At 36.7% G+C, this 15,927-nt stretch overlaps 1 protein-coding gene across 2 annotated transcripts in view; it reads right to left on the reverse strand.

Moving 5' to 3' along the window:
• The window catches only part of ARAP2 (ArfGAP with RhoGAP domain, ankyrin repeat and PH domain 2), a 142,850-nt gene that overhangs the window by 17,057 nt on the left and 109,866 nt on the right, over nucleotides 1-15,927 (reverse strand). For both annotated transcript variants that reach the window (XM_054582025.1, XM_054582024.1), the window contains exon 26: nucleotides 10,854-10,982. In XM_054582025.1, the coding sequence (XP_054438000.1) occupies nucleotides 10,854-10,982 (129 nt within the window). The remainder of the gene's footprint in view (nucleotides 1-10,853; nucleotides 10,983-15,927) is intronic.

Consider the following 15,927-nt stretch of genomic DNA (forward strand, 5'->3'; position numbering starts at 1 on the left):
TCCTCGTATTAGCTGGCAGCCGCTGAGGATGCAGTGGGGCACTAGAGCAGGACGGAGACCTTCAGTGATCTTTTGGTGTTATGTTGGTGCAATTTTAAAATATTTATGCATAGTTTCTGAAACTTACAGAATAACAAATGATTTTAGAAAGAATTCTTAGCCTTCAACCCAATAATCCCTTGGTTTGGGAAAAACCTTACTTATACAGAAAATAGTGGGAAGATATTTACAATTATAATTAGCATAAGAAACAACTTTTTTAAAAAACAGAAATAGTTCCTTGCAACATGAATATGAGCCTGGAATGACTACCTAGAGCAAAAAACCCCAGGATTAACCACATCACAAATCCTATCCATAAGCAAACAAAGGTAATTAAAAAATGCCAATAGTTTTCACGACACACAGCTCTGGCCATAAAAAAATATTCTTTTAATCACACTGTTGTACTAAAATAGGTGTTTTTTTAAGGCAGTTTGTGGCTTTAAAATAATTTCTGAATAATATACTGCTAAAATTGTCTTCTGGCACAATTTATTAATATTCATTTCCTAGAAAAATATTTTAAATGATCTTTTATAGTTAAATAATTTCAATTTAAATAAAAATAACATGTTTTCCAATTAAGAGACTTGAAGACATTTTTAATATAACTGGGAGATCAAGAAAAAAGTAAACATTATAAAAAACTAGTATATATTTTAGATTCTTCAGAATGTTCATATTCCGCAACAGAATGTTCATGTGATCTGCAACTTTCTGAAGTAGAGAGTACAGATAATATAATCTCATTTAATAAATGAGAAAATTGTGGCTCACAAAGGTTATGCTACAAGGTCAGAAAGCAACTGTTCTAGAATCACAGTTCAGGTCTCTTAATAACTAACACAGAATTCTGTCTTTTACACTGAGACACTTCTAAATAATGGTTATAATTATCATGATCACCACCATTACCACAATACAAATAAATGCCCAGGTGCCTTTCTTGACCTCATGCATCGTTTTATACTGTTAAGCACTAATTTTCCTAAAACTTTCTCCTTTCATGCTTTCTTGCAACCTTCCTGATTGTTCCTTCAGACACTAACCATCTCTTGATATATCCATCCCTTAACTGCAAATGATATTCATTCTATGCTTAGCTCTCTAATGTTCTTTCCTTAATTAAAAAAATACATTTATTTATTTTTAGAGGGAAAGGAAGGGAGAAAGAGAGGAAGAGAAACATCGATGCGAGAGAGAAACATTGATTGGTTGCCTCTTGTGTACAGGACGGAACCTGCAACCCAGGCGTGTACCCTTACCAGGAATCAAACTGGACATCTTTCACTTTGGGGGACTCTGCCCAACCGAGCAGTACCTGTCAGGGCTAATGCTCTTAACTTTAGCAAGTAAGTGGCATGATCTTGTATGCTCTCAAGGCTAAAGCCATGTCCCATGCAATGTGCTCCACAGCTTCCTTATCCCCTTCTAAACATCTACCGTTGAACACAATTCACAGACAAAAAAATACAACACATCCAAAATGGAATTCAGTGACCCCTATGTTACTCCAAATAGTAACCTTTTCCATACTCTCTTCCTGAACGACTCAGGAAGCACCCAAAGTAAGAAACTGAGAAGCACACGCAGCTGTTTCTGGAATAATACAATGCTGATTTCCTTTAGTTTATGTTCCCTAACTACCTAGACAAAAGTGAGTTTGCAGTTCCGTGAAATTTTGTCAGTAACTTCCTCAATTACAAAGTGTTTTATTTATTTATACTTTTAAAAAAGTTTACTCAACATGTACTTTTATTGAGTAAAAGAATAAGATAAAATCTTAGAATGGAAGAACAAGACATGCAAGAAAATGAAACAGGAAACGTGATTTTCTTGAATGAAAGGCATTCAGTGTTAGAAAAGATGTCAATGACCACATGGCTAAAGCACTTTTCTGCGCTTGAAAGCTCTGCATAAACATCCCAGCCTATAGTAGTCGTTGATAATATGTTCACATTTATATTTATATTTAAATAGTCTTCATATATTTAGATTTTCTAGGTTGATTTTTTTTGTGTGTGGGCAAAGATACTTATTTTCCACAGATTCTTCCACAAAACAGGGAGCTAAGAGCAAGGTATCAACTGGTTTTCTCAGTACCAAATTATAGTATTAGAAGAAGTCAGGACATTCATACTCTACAGAGATTATCAAAGACTGTCATCAATTCCTCCCCCTCAACACATACTCTCACTTGAAGTGGACTAGGTCTTACCATCAACTTTTAAACACCTTTGGATTTAAAAAGCTTTGATGGATGTGGAATGTAAATTATTTTAGTTAGATTGTGATTTACAGACTCATACTATTTCTGCTGAAATTTTCTGAAGTCAGTTGATAGTGGATGGCTCAGCGTTCCAGGTCTGAACTTGCCAGAAGCAGCTGCATTTTGAACTATTTGATTCTAATGTAAATTGAATTCCAAAGCATCTGTCATATGCAGTGATCTAAATTTAGAAACCCACAGAGATCTGCATTTCAGTTACATCTTACACCTTAAAAGTATTTCTTCCCCATTGAGATCGTTAAAATTTGATTCCCATGTATCACATTCTATTAGGGTACTTTTAAAGAACTTCAGCACTTAAAAATAAGACTTCAGCGATACAAAATTATTTATTCTGGAACCTTACAGAAGCCATCAATTTATGCCTTGCTTGTGATAGAGATATTGAAACAATATAAAAGATAATGATAAAATATGGTCTAATAAGATTAGCTATGACAAAGTCTAAATAGCAATTTTAATGAAGTTTTATTCCCCTATCTCAATGTCTCAATCATAATCCATGGGGTAGAAAAGAAATTTGAGGACTATTATCTTTCTTTTCAAGTTAGTTAACCCCTCATTACAATAATGACAATAGTACAAAACGTTTCTAAGAAATCAAATGCTGCTTTTGAGAAGCACAGAATTGATTTTTAAGTAGAAGCAGCAGAAAATCCATTTACTCTAGTATACTCCTAAAATGTGAAGTATGTTACCCCATTACCTTAAATGAATGAGCAGAAATCAAGTGTTGGCTCATTCTAAATCTATTCTTACTGTGATGTCTACATTTTAAACTGTTCAGATAAAGTGAGAAAAGTGAGAAAACTGAGAAAATTAAAACTCCTAAACCCCCAAACTTATTATTTGATAAAAATTCTTCATTTAGCAAGAAGGTGGTAAAAATCTAATGTCAATCAAAAGTGCCTGCTTAGAATTTACTATATAAAATAAAAAATATCATATAATTAATGAAATGCAAGTCATGTGTGTGTGTCGAGTTGGAATAGATATAGGTGGACAGACAGTAAAATCTGTGGCAACAGGCAACTAGGTGTCAAGTATGAGGAGACAGAGTGCAAAAGACGTACTACTGCCACTTTGTTTTATCTTATCCTTTTATTGTCATTCTATTAGAGTTGTCCCAATTATTCCCCCTTTGCCCTCCTCTGCCCAGCCCTCCCCTACTTCCCTACCCCTCGCTCCCACAGTCAATGCCCATGGAGTTGTCCATGTCCACAGGTCATTCACACATGTTCCTGACTAGCCCCTTCCCCATCTTTCCCTGAGAGCCCTCTCCTCTGGTCACCATCAGTTGGTTCCACGGTTACCTGCCTGTGGTTCTATTTTACTCACTGGTTTATTTTATTAGATTCCTCTTATAGGTGAGATCATATGGTATTTGTCTTTTACCAACCGGCTTATTTAGCTTGGCATAATATTCTCCAGTTTCAGCCATGCTGTTGCAAAGGGTAAAAGTTCCTTCTTTGTTTCTGCTGCATAGTATTCCATTATATAGAGGTATCAGTTTTTTTGATCCACTCATTTATTGATGGGGACTTTAGCTGTTTCCCGCACTTGCTTATTGTCAGTAGCGCTGCTATGGACATAGGGGTGCATAAGTTCTTTTGAATTAGTGTTTTGGGATTCTTAGGGTATATTCCCAGCAGTGGAATCACTGGGTCAAAAGGCAATTCCATTTTTAGTTTTCTGAGGAAATGTCATACTGTTTCCCACAGTGACTGCACCGCACTAGTCTGCATTCCCACAAACCGTACATTAGGGTTCCCCTTTCTCCAAATCCTTGTCTGTGCTTGCTGTTTGTTGATTTGTTTATGATGGCCATTCTGACAGGTATGACATGGTACCTCATTGTGGTTTTAATTTGCATCTCTGATGACTAGTGATGCTGAGCATCCTTTCATATGTCTCTGGGCCCTCTGTATGTTCTCCTTGGAGAAGGTGTCTGTTTAGGTCCTTTGCCCGTTTTTTTTAACTGGGTTGCTCTTCTTCCTGGTGTTGAGTCATATGGGTTTGTAACAGGGTGCTGGCTTAACAGGGTGGAGAGAGACCACAGGCCCTACCCGCGCCCACCCCCTCAAGCCTAGCTTGGGAGCTGGGAAAAGCAGAGGCATGGGGATTGAGAGTTATTTTGCCTATTGATAACGGCAGGCTGCTTCAAAGCCTGCACAGAGGCAGGGAGATATGCGTGACTGGTGATTTAGCTGGGAGGCAGCTCTCCCCTGGTTTCAGTGCCTGCGTGAGAGCTTGGAGGCTGGGGGATGGCTTCAGCATCATGGGGTCACGCTTTCCAGGACTGACACTGGCAGCTGAGAAAGACAAAAGAAACCAGACTACCAGGTGTAGTGGGTTGTGGGAGGAGTTGGAGATAGAATTACAGAGGAAGATCTGTGCCAGGATTTAAACTCAGGCGCAGCAGCCACACTGGGGCTTAACCACGCGATTTTGGGAGCAGAGACAGGGCTCTCTTGAACATGTGGCTTAGGAAACAGGAAAGCAAGAGGTACAGCCATGTGGAGCTGTCTCCCTTGGTGGTTTCAAAGGATGCAGAAGGAACCACTGGCTCGCCATGAGGGTGTGGTTTTGGAGTAAGAATGGGAGTCTAGCGGAGATAGGGAGTTCTGTTTTGTTTCCTAAGATATGGCACCCCTAACTGGCCTGGTTTGGCAAGGGGAGGCAGGACTGTGTGTGTTTGCGGGTGTTTTAAAGGGACTTTGGGATTTAACAGTGACATTCTGCCATTATGCTAAACCTGTATAACTTTGAATTAAATAGTTCCTTTTTGCCAAACTCTGGCATTGAGAGCTACAATCCCTAACCACGGTGGTAGGCAAAGAACTTAGTACAAAAAGACCCTGGGGGAGGGGGTTTGTTTCTATAACAAGTTCTTTATATATTTTGGAGACTGGACAAGGATCTGATGCATCATTGGCAAATATGTTCTCCTATACAGTCGGTTCCCTTCTCATTTTGATGTTGGTTTCCTTGGCGATGCAGAAGCTTTTTAAATTTGATGTAGTCCCTTTTGGATATTTTCTCCTTTATCTCCCTTGCCCTAGGAGATATATTGGCAAAAATATTGCCATATGGGATAGCTGATATTTTCCTGCCTATGTTTTCCTCTAGGACTTTTATGGTGTCACAATTTGTATTTAAGTCTATTATCTATTTTGTCTTTATTTTGGTGTATGGTGTAAGTTGGTGGTCTAGTTTCATTTTTATTTTGCATGTACCAGTCCAGTTCTCCCAACACCATTTATTGAATAGGCTTTTTTTTACCCCATTTTATGCTCATGCCCCTTTTGTCAAATATTAATTGACCATAGACTTGGGTTTATTTCTGGGTTCTCTATTCTGTTCCATTGATCTATGTGTCTGTTCTTATGCCAGTACCAGACTGTTTTGATGACAATGGCCTTGTAGTATAGTTTGATATTGGGTATTGTGATACCTCCTACTGAGTTCTTCTTTCTCAAGATTGCTGAGGCTACCTGGGATCTTTTTTGGTTTCATATAAATTTTTGAAGTATTTGTTCTAGATCTGTGAAATATGCCATTGGTATTTTAATAGGAATTGCAATGAATCTATACGTTGTTTTGGGTAGTATGGACATTTTAATGATGTTAATTGTTCCAATCCGTAAACATGGTATATATATTTGTATCTTCCTTAATTTCTTTGTTCAATGTTCTATAGTGTTCCAAGTACAAGTCTTTTACCTCCTTGGTTAAATTTATTCCTAGGTACTTTATTTTTCTTGCTGCTACAGTAAATGGGATATTTTTCCTAGTTTCTCTTTCTGATATTTTACTGTTGGTGTACAAAAATGCCACCAATTTCTGAATATTGACTTTGTATTCCATCATTTTGCCAAATTCACTTATTAGGTTGAGCAGATTTTTTGTGAAGACTGTAGGGTTTTCTAAGTACACTATCATGTCATCTGTGAAAAGGATAGTTTTACTTCCTCCTTTCCAATTTGAATGTCTTTTATTCCTTTTTCTTGTCTGATCACCGTGGTTAGAACTTCTAGTACTATGTTGAATAAGAGTGGTGAAAGCCGACCCCCTTATCTTCTTCCTGTTCTTAAGGGGAAAGCTTTTAGTTTTTTCCCATGGAATATAATTTTGGCTGTAGGTTTCTTGTATATAGCTTTTATTATGTTGAGATATGCTCCCTCTATTCCTGCTTTGCTGACTGTTTTTATCATAAATGGGTGCTGGATTTTATCAAATGCCTTTTCAGCATCTATTGATATGATCATGTGATTTTTTTCCTTCATTTTGTTTATGTGATGTATTATGTTTATTGATTTGCGAATATTGTACCCTCCTTACATCCCTGGGATGAATCCCACTTGATCATGGTGTATGATCTTTCTAATGTATTACTGAATCTGGATTGTCATTATTTTGTTGAGGCTTTTTAGCATCCATGTTCATCAGAGATATTGGTCTGTAGTTTTTGTTCTTTGTTGTCTTTACCTGGTTTTGGAATTAGGATGATACTGGCCTCATAAAAAGAGTTTGGGAGCCTTCTCTCTTCTTGAATTTTTTGTAATAGTTTAAGAAGGACAGGAGTTAGTTCTTCCTTAAATGTTTGGTATAATTCGCCCGTGAAGGCTTCCAGTCCTGGGCTTTTGTGTGCTGGGAGTTTTCTACTTTATGTTTCAAAAAATATTAACAGGAGATATTTATTACTAAGAGAAAATATTGTTGCAACCAACCGCCCTTGTTTCAAACTCAGCTAATTTCCACTGGGCCCCAGGATAGAATAAGAAAATCTTAAGTGAAAGAAATCTTTAACATTGTTCTCTTTCTGTTATGAAGAGCAATGTATTTCTAAGATGACTCCAATTTTTCTAACAAATTGACAGAGAAATCACATTTGATTTACTTTCATTTTAGATCCCAGTTTTAAGGAGTAGTGGATACACTGAATGGAGCAATAATTTTGGAGTAGGTGGTCACTGTGATTGATTTAGAAGACATTTGCCAAGACAGAGACAAAGTAGACTGAATATCTAACCAGCCTAAAATCTATCACAAAGCATATCCCATAAAAAGTACTTATAAGCATCATGTATAGTTGTGTCTGGCCCTCATAAGCTGCAAGACACAACTACAGGGAAAAAAAATCATGATTTAAGAAATTCATTTAAAACAACAAACAGCAGGCCAGAGCTGATTTAGAAGGTATTCCTAAATTCATACAGATGCAGAACAGACCATAATGAAAGAGATTATTTTGATTTGACAATCTAAATATAAATCAAACTCTAATTAAAAACATTTATAAAAATTTTATTGGCCAGAGAACTCAAAAAAAGTTTTTCAAATATTTACTTCACAGGTACTCCTATTTTTGACCAAAATACGTAACTACTAATATGCAATGGGCCAATTAATGTATTTGCTGACAGTGTTACTCTAAAAGCCTGATTTTTTTCATGCAATGAGACAATTTCCTTGTAGAAAAAAACTATAGATATTATAACAGTTTGCATATTGGTTTGACAAACTGAGGTAGGAATAGTGCAGGGATAACTCCCAGCCGGCTGGGAAAATGAAGACAGCATTAGAGTAACTCAAAAGTTAGTGACACTTTACTCTAGAGTTTCATCCAAATCCCGAAATGATCATTTAAGACTGCTTTCCACTGCCTGGACTCTCCAGTTCTTACGTAAGATGCTTCGTCTAGACCTTACAGAAGCCTGATGCTTTCGCAGCAGAACATACTCGGAACCCCATAAAGATGACAAGAACACCTGAGGCATCTTTGCGATGCCCGGTCTTCCTGCCCAGTTTGTGCCCATGTTCAGCCTGTCACTCTACCATTTCTTCTTGTCTTTGAACAGCATGAATATTTTACTCGATGCGGTTGTTCTCACCCTGCTCAATCTTTGCTTCCCCTCCTCCTCCCCCCACCAAAGATCATCAGCACTTAATGGTATTTCTGTTTGGATTATTCTACATCCCACCTGCACGAAACTTACCTTAATATCACAGATTTTTAGAATCTTATTTTTGTCATTTTTATTCACATAGCCAGCCTACTAGCATTCAAATAAAAGCTGAGATATTATGTCTAGGTGGGGTTTCAATATTTTGCAACACGCAGAATTAGACATTTGGAGGAATATTAGATAAAGGAAAAGGAAAATTCTCACCAGAAAAATAAAAATTTACCTGAAAATAAGTTGACTTATTTTCTAAAAGAAACCATGAGAATCTATTTATATATAGATATATGTATTTCATAATGTTGACAGTACTTTTCATAAGCTCAATACTTTTTCCTTATCTCAGTGTTAAAATGAAAGAATACAGAATTTAAGAACTTGAACAGATTTCACGGATTATCTAAATCAGAAATTCTCAGCATGGGCACCACCGACATTTTGGGCCCAATCATTTTTTGTGAAGACCTATGCTGTGTGTTGAAGGACATTTAGTGGCATTTCAGGTGCCTTCCCACTAAGTACCAGGAGTACCACCCTACCCAGTTGTGACAATCACTCCAGACAATGTCTCCAGACATTGCCAAATGTTCCCTGGGGGACAAAATTGCCCCATACCTGAGAATCACTGCTCTGTGACATGGATGCACATTGAATTCACATGAATAGAGGTATAGGGATGATGTGGTCAAAATCATAAGTAGGAGTATCAAAGAAAATAATCTAAAAAAATCTCTAAAAGGATAAATTTCTACAGCAAAAAGCATAACATCTGTTCTATTTGTTTAGGTCCTAGTCAGACAAGAATGACATAGACATTGTTACATTGCTTGCATGTTGTGAAAATATTTTCATGTGAAATAAAGATGTAAAGAACAGTGTTAAGGACTGAACACTGCGGTTCCCACGGCCTCCCAATGGGATGGCAAGAGGAGGGCGGGGTCCCCGAGTGGGACAAGTGCCTTGTGAGAGTCACAGAGAGCTGGCCTCCTGTCTCTGCTCCCCACCACGTGATGACACAAACCGAGAAGTCTGCGATCTGGACACAGGTCTCACAGAGACACCCTGCTGACGCCCTGCTGGCGCCCTGATCTCAGGTTCCCAGTCTCCAGACTACGAGAAATAAACTTCTGTTGTTTACACACCAGCCAGTCTACCATCGTTACAGAGGTGAAGACAGCATCATGAAACCAGACATTTATCAGATTAGCTGAGGTAGAATTTAGAACATACTGACCTATGGATGTAGGCCGGAGGGCCTGCAATCATATTAAGTAGTAGGTTTACAGCTTTTATTAGATGTATTAACATCCCTATCTTTTATTTTTTAATAATTAGAAGATAAATCTCTTTTCAAATCCCATATTTATTAGCTATGATCTGGGTGGGGCAGGTTACTTCGTTTCTCTGAGCTTCTCTTAATTTGTAAAATTCAAATCACAATATAACACAAAGATATTTTAAAAAGTTTAAATGACATTTTGTGTGCACAGAGCTCAGTGAATGATTAATTAATGTTCTTACATTGTTATATAATAGTAATAATATATTCACAGGGCTCAGTTAATATATGATTAATAAATAATGGTTACCATTATTATTAATTATTAAAGTTGTCGTAAAATTCACCCTATAAAACCTGAATTCTTTGTGTTTGAAGTTGTTTTATATACATAACTGGTGGAAAATCTTTTTCTGACCTGTCAGTTAGTGGCAACACAGCAGAAGAATCAAAGTTTTAAGATAAAAATTTCTGGTATCTCATACAGGTTCAGAGACTGTCTTCTCCAGTCTCCCTGTGCTAGCTAGTTTCTTATTTAATCGGACATAGTGTACGTGCCTGACAGCTAGATGGCAAGTATCCTTAAAGGAAATGTTTTATTTTATACTTGTTTTCCAATATCAACAAAATGAGAAGTATAACAAGCAATCAATCTCAGAGCTTATATAACTGACACTTCTTAAATACCCAGAGAACTTTCATAATTTTGGAAGAAGTTTCACCAGCTATCTAAAAATTAGAAAAACATATAGGCATGGCAAAAAGCCCTTAAAAATGTAAACCATTCCTTCCAAAAACTTCAACTTGGGACCATCAGATTAGCCCACCACTGCCACAGTGCTGTGCTCCAGGAAACTGGGCCCTGGCACTGGGTACTCCTGTGTATGTATGCATTCTTCTTTTCTTCTTTTTTAAAAAATATTTTATTTATTTATTTTTAGACAGAGGGGAAGGGAGATAGGAAGAGAGGGAAAGAAACATCAGTGTGTGGTTGCCTCTCGCACACCTCCTGCTGGGGACCTGGCCTGCATCCCAGGCCACGTGCCCTGACTGGGAATCGAACTGGCGACCCTTTGGTTAGCAGGCTGGCGCTCAATCCACTGAACCACACCAGCCAGGGCTGTATGTATTTTCCTTTCTACTGTGCAATACTAGGTAGCTACTTATTTTTATTTTTTAACATTTGCAAATAACACTTGTGCTATGCTACCATGCTAATTGTCCTGAACCACTTGAATTTTCCACCATAGCTGCAATGTGAAATGAGAGCACCTACCATGATAGTGTTTGACTGTGTCAGTGGTTAAGAATCTCTTCACCACCAGATACGCAGAGCCAGGGTCAACAAGTGAACTCCACCGAAGCACCTGCTCCAACACGTTCTCTGTGTAGTGAAGAGGGCGCTCTGCAAAAACCAAACCAAATTAAATAAACATATATTAAGATAACTTTTGATGGGATTATCAATTTTTAAAACTCCATTTAAAAATATCTGTATGCAACAATAAGTGTAACCATGGCATATGTTAACACAATAATAATACTAAGGATACATAAAAGAGACCCTAACACCTACAACAGCCTTAAGTGTATAATAAAATTTACTATATAAATGAATATGTGCAGGAATATTTGTTTCTTGATCAACTATTTTTTTTAAAGACTTATTTATTTTTAGAGAGAGGGGAAGGGAGGGAGAAAGAGTGGGAGAGAAACATCAATGCGTGGTTGCCTCTCACGCGCCCCCTACTGGGGATGTGGCCCGCAACCCAGGCCTGTGCCGACTGGAAATCGAACTGACAACCCTTTGGTTCTCAGGCCAGCGCTCAGTCCGCTGAGCCACACAAGTCAGGACTGCTCAACTATTTTTAAAAATTCACAGATGGTATCTTTTAGATAGAATTTCAGAAATAATGCTACTTTTTGCATACAAATCAGTATCTTATACTGTCTTCTTTTGAATTTAAATAACATTCCTGTTTGCTTATGGAAATATGCCTATTTCAATATGCAATTAAATAATTTTAAAAGGACTAGAAAAATTACTCTTGTCCAATAGCAACTAATAACATAAATTAATCCTAAAGATTACCATATTATAATTTCTGACCAACAGTAGTAAACAACTTACAGCTTATAGTCTCCTAGTCAATTAACATGAAATCATAAAATATAACTTTACAGAGAATATATGAAAATAATAATAATATAGTAATAGTTAATCTATGTTTAACTATTAGGGAAAACATCAGAAATATTATGTGTCAATATTATACATTAACTGTTGATATAACAGACCAAAACCAAGAAGTTAATGCAATCTTAAAGATTTTTCCTTGATAAATACTCATCTGTATACATTTTGTTTTAGGCAATCATATTTTTAAATGCATCAGAAGTTCCTAGCACAGTTAAATAAAAACAGATTTTACAATTATAATCAAAGCCTCAAAGGAAAGTTTTTTGCTGATCAAAACATGTCAATCATTTAATAAAATGTTGCAACAGGAGCACATGCTGGGAAAAAAAAGAAACTCAACCCTTAGCACAGTCCACTGAAGGCAGCATAATTGAAACAGCAAGAACAGAAGCCCTAACAGAAAGATGGTGATGCAGCTTTCCCAGTGCCTTCACCAAATGTAAATCAGTTCACCTCTTTCACACCCTTCTAAAAGGAAAGCGCATAGCACGTGAGCTTTCATTCTTGGTTAGAGTAGGAATGCTAATGAGAAGAAAGAGCCTGTAGGCAGTATCACAATCACACGCAAACCATGGCATTTTAATTGGTAATAAAATCACAACAGAGACAACCAAGTATGTCATATCCTTCTTAACACTAGTCTCCCCTGCTATGACCACAGCGTTCCAGAATGCATCAACAATACCTGTCCACAGAAGAAAACAAATGTTCTGCCTCCAATGTAAATAACCGGACTGTTTGCTTACTATTCAGTACAATGTAATGCAGTTCTGCATTTTGTGATTATTGGAGCAAACCAATGATGATGACAATTCTAAATAAATGAATGAAAGAATAAGAGCAACTAGGTCATACATCTTAAAGATATATCTCCCTTTTGTGTACACATATGTCCTTGTACACAGTATGGTGTTGAGTACATATATAACAGATTTTCAATAAATACTTGAGTGATGAAGTACCTGATGAATTTCTATAGTGGCTTATAATTAAGAGAAAATATATGTATATAGATCAGCAGACAAAATATAATTCTTTGTAAAACTAGAAAAAATCTCTTGTGCTATGTAAGTCTTGTTTTCCTTCAGATAATTTTGTAAAGGGTTTGGTAAAGATCAAAATTGCCCATAATTTCCCAAAGATAGAATTCATTTGTTGATTAACCTATAAACTGGCCATCTTCCATTAATGGAGGCTGAAATTAAAGTAAACTGTTTTTAAAAAGGAAGCTAGTTATAATTTGAAGTCCTAGCCACGGTAACCAGATTTAAAAAAAGAAATCCAAATTAGAAAGTAAGAACTAAAACTCACTATTTCCAGATGATACTTTATATACAGAACCCTAAAGACTCCACCAAAAACACTACTAGAATAAATGAATTAAGCAAAGTTTGCAGGATATAAAATTAATATGCAGAAATCTATGGTGTTATTGTACACTGCCAATAAATTATCAATAAGAGAAATAAAGAAAACAATGCCATTTGCAATTCCATCAAAAAGAATAAAACACCTAGTAATAAATTTAACAAATAAGACACTGATGACAGAAACTAAAGACGACACAAATAAATGGAACGATATACAGTGCTCATGAATTGAAAAATTTAGTATCATGAAAATGTCCGCACTACCCAAAGCAATCTGCAGAGTGAGTGTAATTCCTATCAAAATACCAATGGTCTTTATCACTGAATTTAGAACAATGGGGACAGACTCATTGATGGAGAGCAGATCACAGCTAGTGGGAGAGGGGGACATTAGGGAATGGAGGGATTGCGCAAAAAGGAAAAAGAACTCAAGGACATGGACAACAGTATCGTGATGTCTGAAATGGAGGGAGATATAAGGGAACTAAATGGTAATGGAAAAAATACATTAATGATTAAAATTAAAAAAAAAAAAAACAAAGAAAAACAATCCTAAATATATATATGGAACTACAAAAGACCCCAAATAGCCAAAGCAATCTTGAGAAAGAAGAACAAAGTTGGAGGTATCATGCTCCTGGATTTCAATCTCTATTACAAAGACTATAGGAATCAAGCAGCATGATACTAGAACACAGACAGATATGTAGAGCAATGGAACAGCATACAAAGCCCAGAAATTAACCCATGTTTATATGGTCAATTAACCTGAGAACATGGAGGCAGGAATATGCAATGCGGAAAAGACAGTCTCTTCAATAAATAGTGTTGGGAAAACTGGACAGATAAATGCAAAAAAATTAAGCTGGACCATGTTCTTATACCATATAAAAAAATACACTCAACACAGATTAAAGACTTACATTTAAGATCTGAAACCATAAAACTCCTGAAAGACAACATTGGCCATAAAGTCTTTTAGGTCAGTCTTAGAAAGAAATTTTTTGATATGTCTCCTAGGAAAAGGGCAATAATAGCAAAAATAAATAAATGGGACTATATCAACCTAAAAAGTTTTTGGACAAAGGAAATCATCAACAAAATGGAAGGACAACTTACTGAAAGGGAGAAGATATTTGCAACGGTTGATACCCAAAGTTATAAAGTGCTCATACATTTCAACATAAAAAAATTGTTTTTAATGTGCAGAATACCTGAAAAGACATTTTTCCAAAAAAGACGCATGGATGGCCAACAGATGCATGAACGGATGCTCGACATTACTAATCATCAGGGAAATGCAAATCAAAACCCCAATAAGATGTCACTCCACACCTGTCATAATGGCTATTATAAAAAGACGACAAATACCAAGTGTTAGTAAGGATGTGAAGAAGAGGGAACACTGCGCCCTGTGGGTGGGCATGCAAATTGATGCGGCCACTGTGGAAATCAGCACAGACTGACCACACGGCCCAGCAACGCCACTTCTGGGTATTTGTCCCAAAGGAAATGAAAGCACTAACCCGAAAAGATAGGAGCACTCCATATTCACTGCAGCCGTGTATACGGCAGCCCAGACATGGAATCAACCGAAGTGTCCATCAGTTAATGAAAAAATAAAGAAGATGTGGCATATACAATGGAATATTTCTCAGCCACACAAAAAAAGAATGAAATCCTGCCATTTATGGCAACATGGATGAACCTAGAAGGGCATTATGCTAGTGAAATAAGTCAGAAAGGGTAAGACAAATGCTGTATGATTTGAACTTCTGTATGGAATCTAAGAAAAAGACAACCACCACCAAAATGAACAAACAAACCAGAAATAGACTCACAGATACAGAAAACAAACTGATAGTTTCTGGGCGGGGGGCGGCGGGGACAGTGTGGAGAAGGGCAAAAAAGAGAAAAGGGATTGAGAGGTACAAACTTTTAGTTATAAAATAAGTCATGGGGATGTAATGTACAGCATAGAAAATACACTCAATAATATCATAAAGAAACTAATTATAGAATCAGCACTATCTTTACATTTCATGTCATATAATTCTTTCTACTACTTGAAAACTGGGGAATACTACTGATCCTATTAACAGTTGCTATTTCTGGAATAACAACTATGTGTCAAACATGTATACTGGATACTTTGCATCAGTTATCCCTTTTAATTCTCACAACACTCTTCATTAAATATTACTATTATTCATACTTCACATGTCAAGGAACCCAAGGATCAGGGACACTTAGTCACTTGCCCAAAGTGAAACAGTTTGTTCAAGTGAAAAAGCAGAGATTTACACCTCAAATCCGAATCGACGGCCCCCCATCTTTCCTACACTCAGTTTCACTTAGGTAAGTATGTAAACCCACACATGATGACTTTGTCACATGTAACTTGGGGGACAAATATCAGCTCATGAAGTTTTTTTTATTTTTTATTGTTTATTTTGAGGACTGAACAAGGTGACACAGGCCAAGTGAAAAACAATGTCAGCTCACACTTTCCCTAATTCCCCTTTACTTTCTCCTCTCCTGAGCGAGAAGGTGGTAGGAAATAACAGCAGGATCGTTCCAACAGCCTGCACTTGAAACTGATGATAATGAAGTTGGCGTGGAGGTACGAATACTATTTCTTCTTCACCAGAAAACAGTACCTGGATTGAAATAAAAACTTACTCTTCTTTATTACAAGATTAAATTGGTAATGAGGCTTCCAAATATTAGACTATTTAGAGTAAAGAGGGTCACTAGTACAAGCAGGTACTATAGTGATA

Source organism: Pteronotus mesoamericanus, unplaced genomic scaffold (genome assembly GCF_021234165.1).
Source record: "Pteronotus mesoamericanus isolate MK-2021 breed Mesoamerican mustached bat unplaced genomic scaffold, CSHL_Meso_final contig_68, whole genome shotgun sequence".
Lineage (NCBI taxonomy): Eukaryota > Metazoa > Chordata > Mammalia > Chiroptera > Mormoopidae > Pteronotus > Pteronotus mesoamericanus.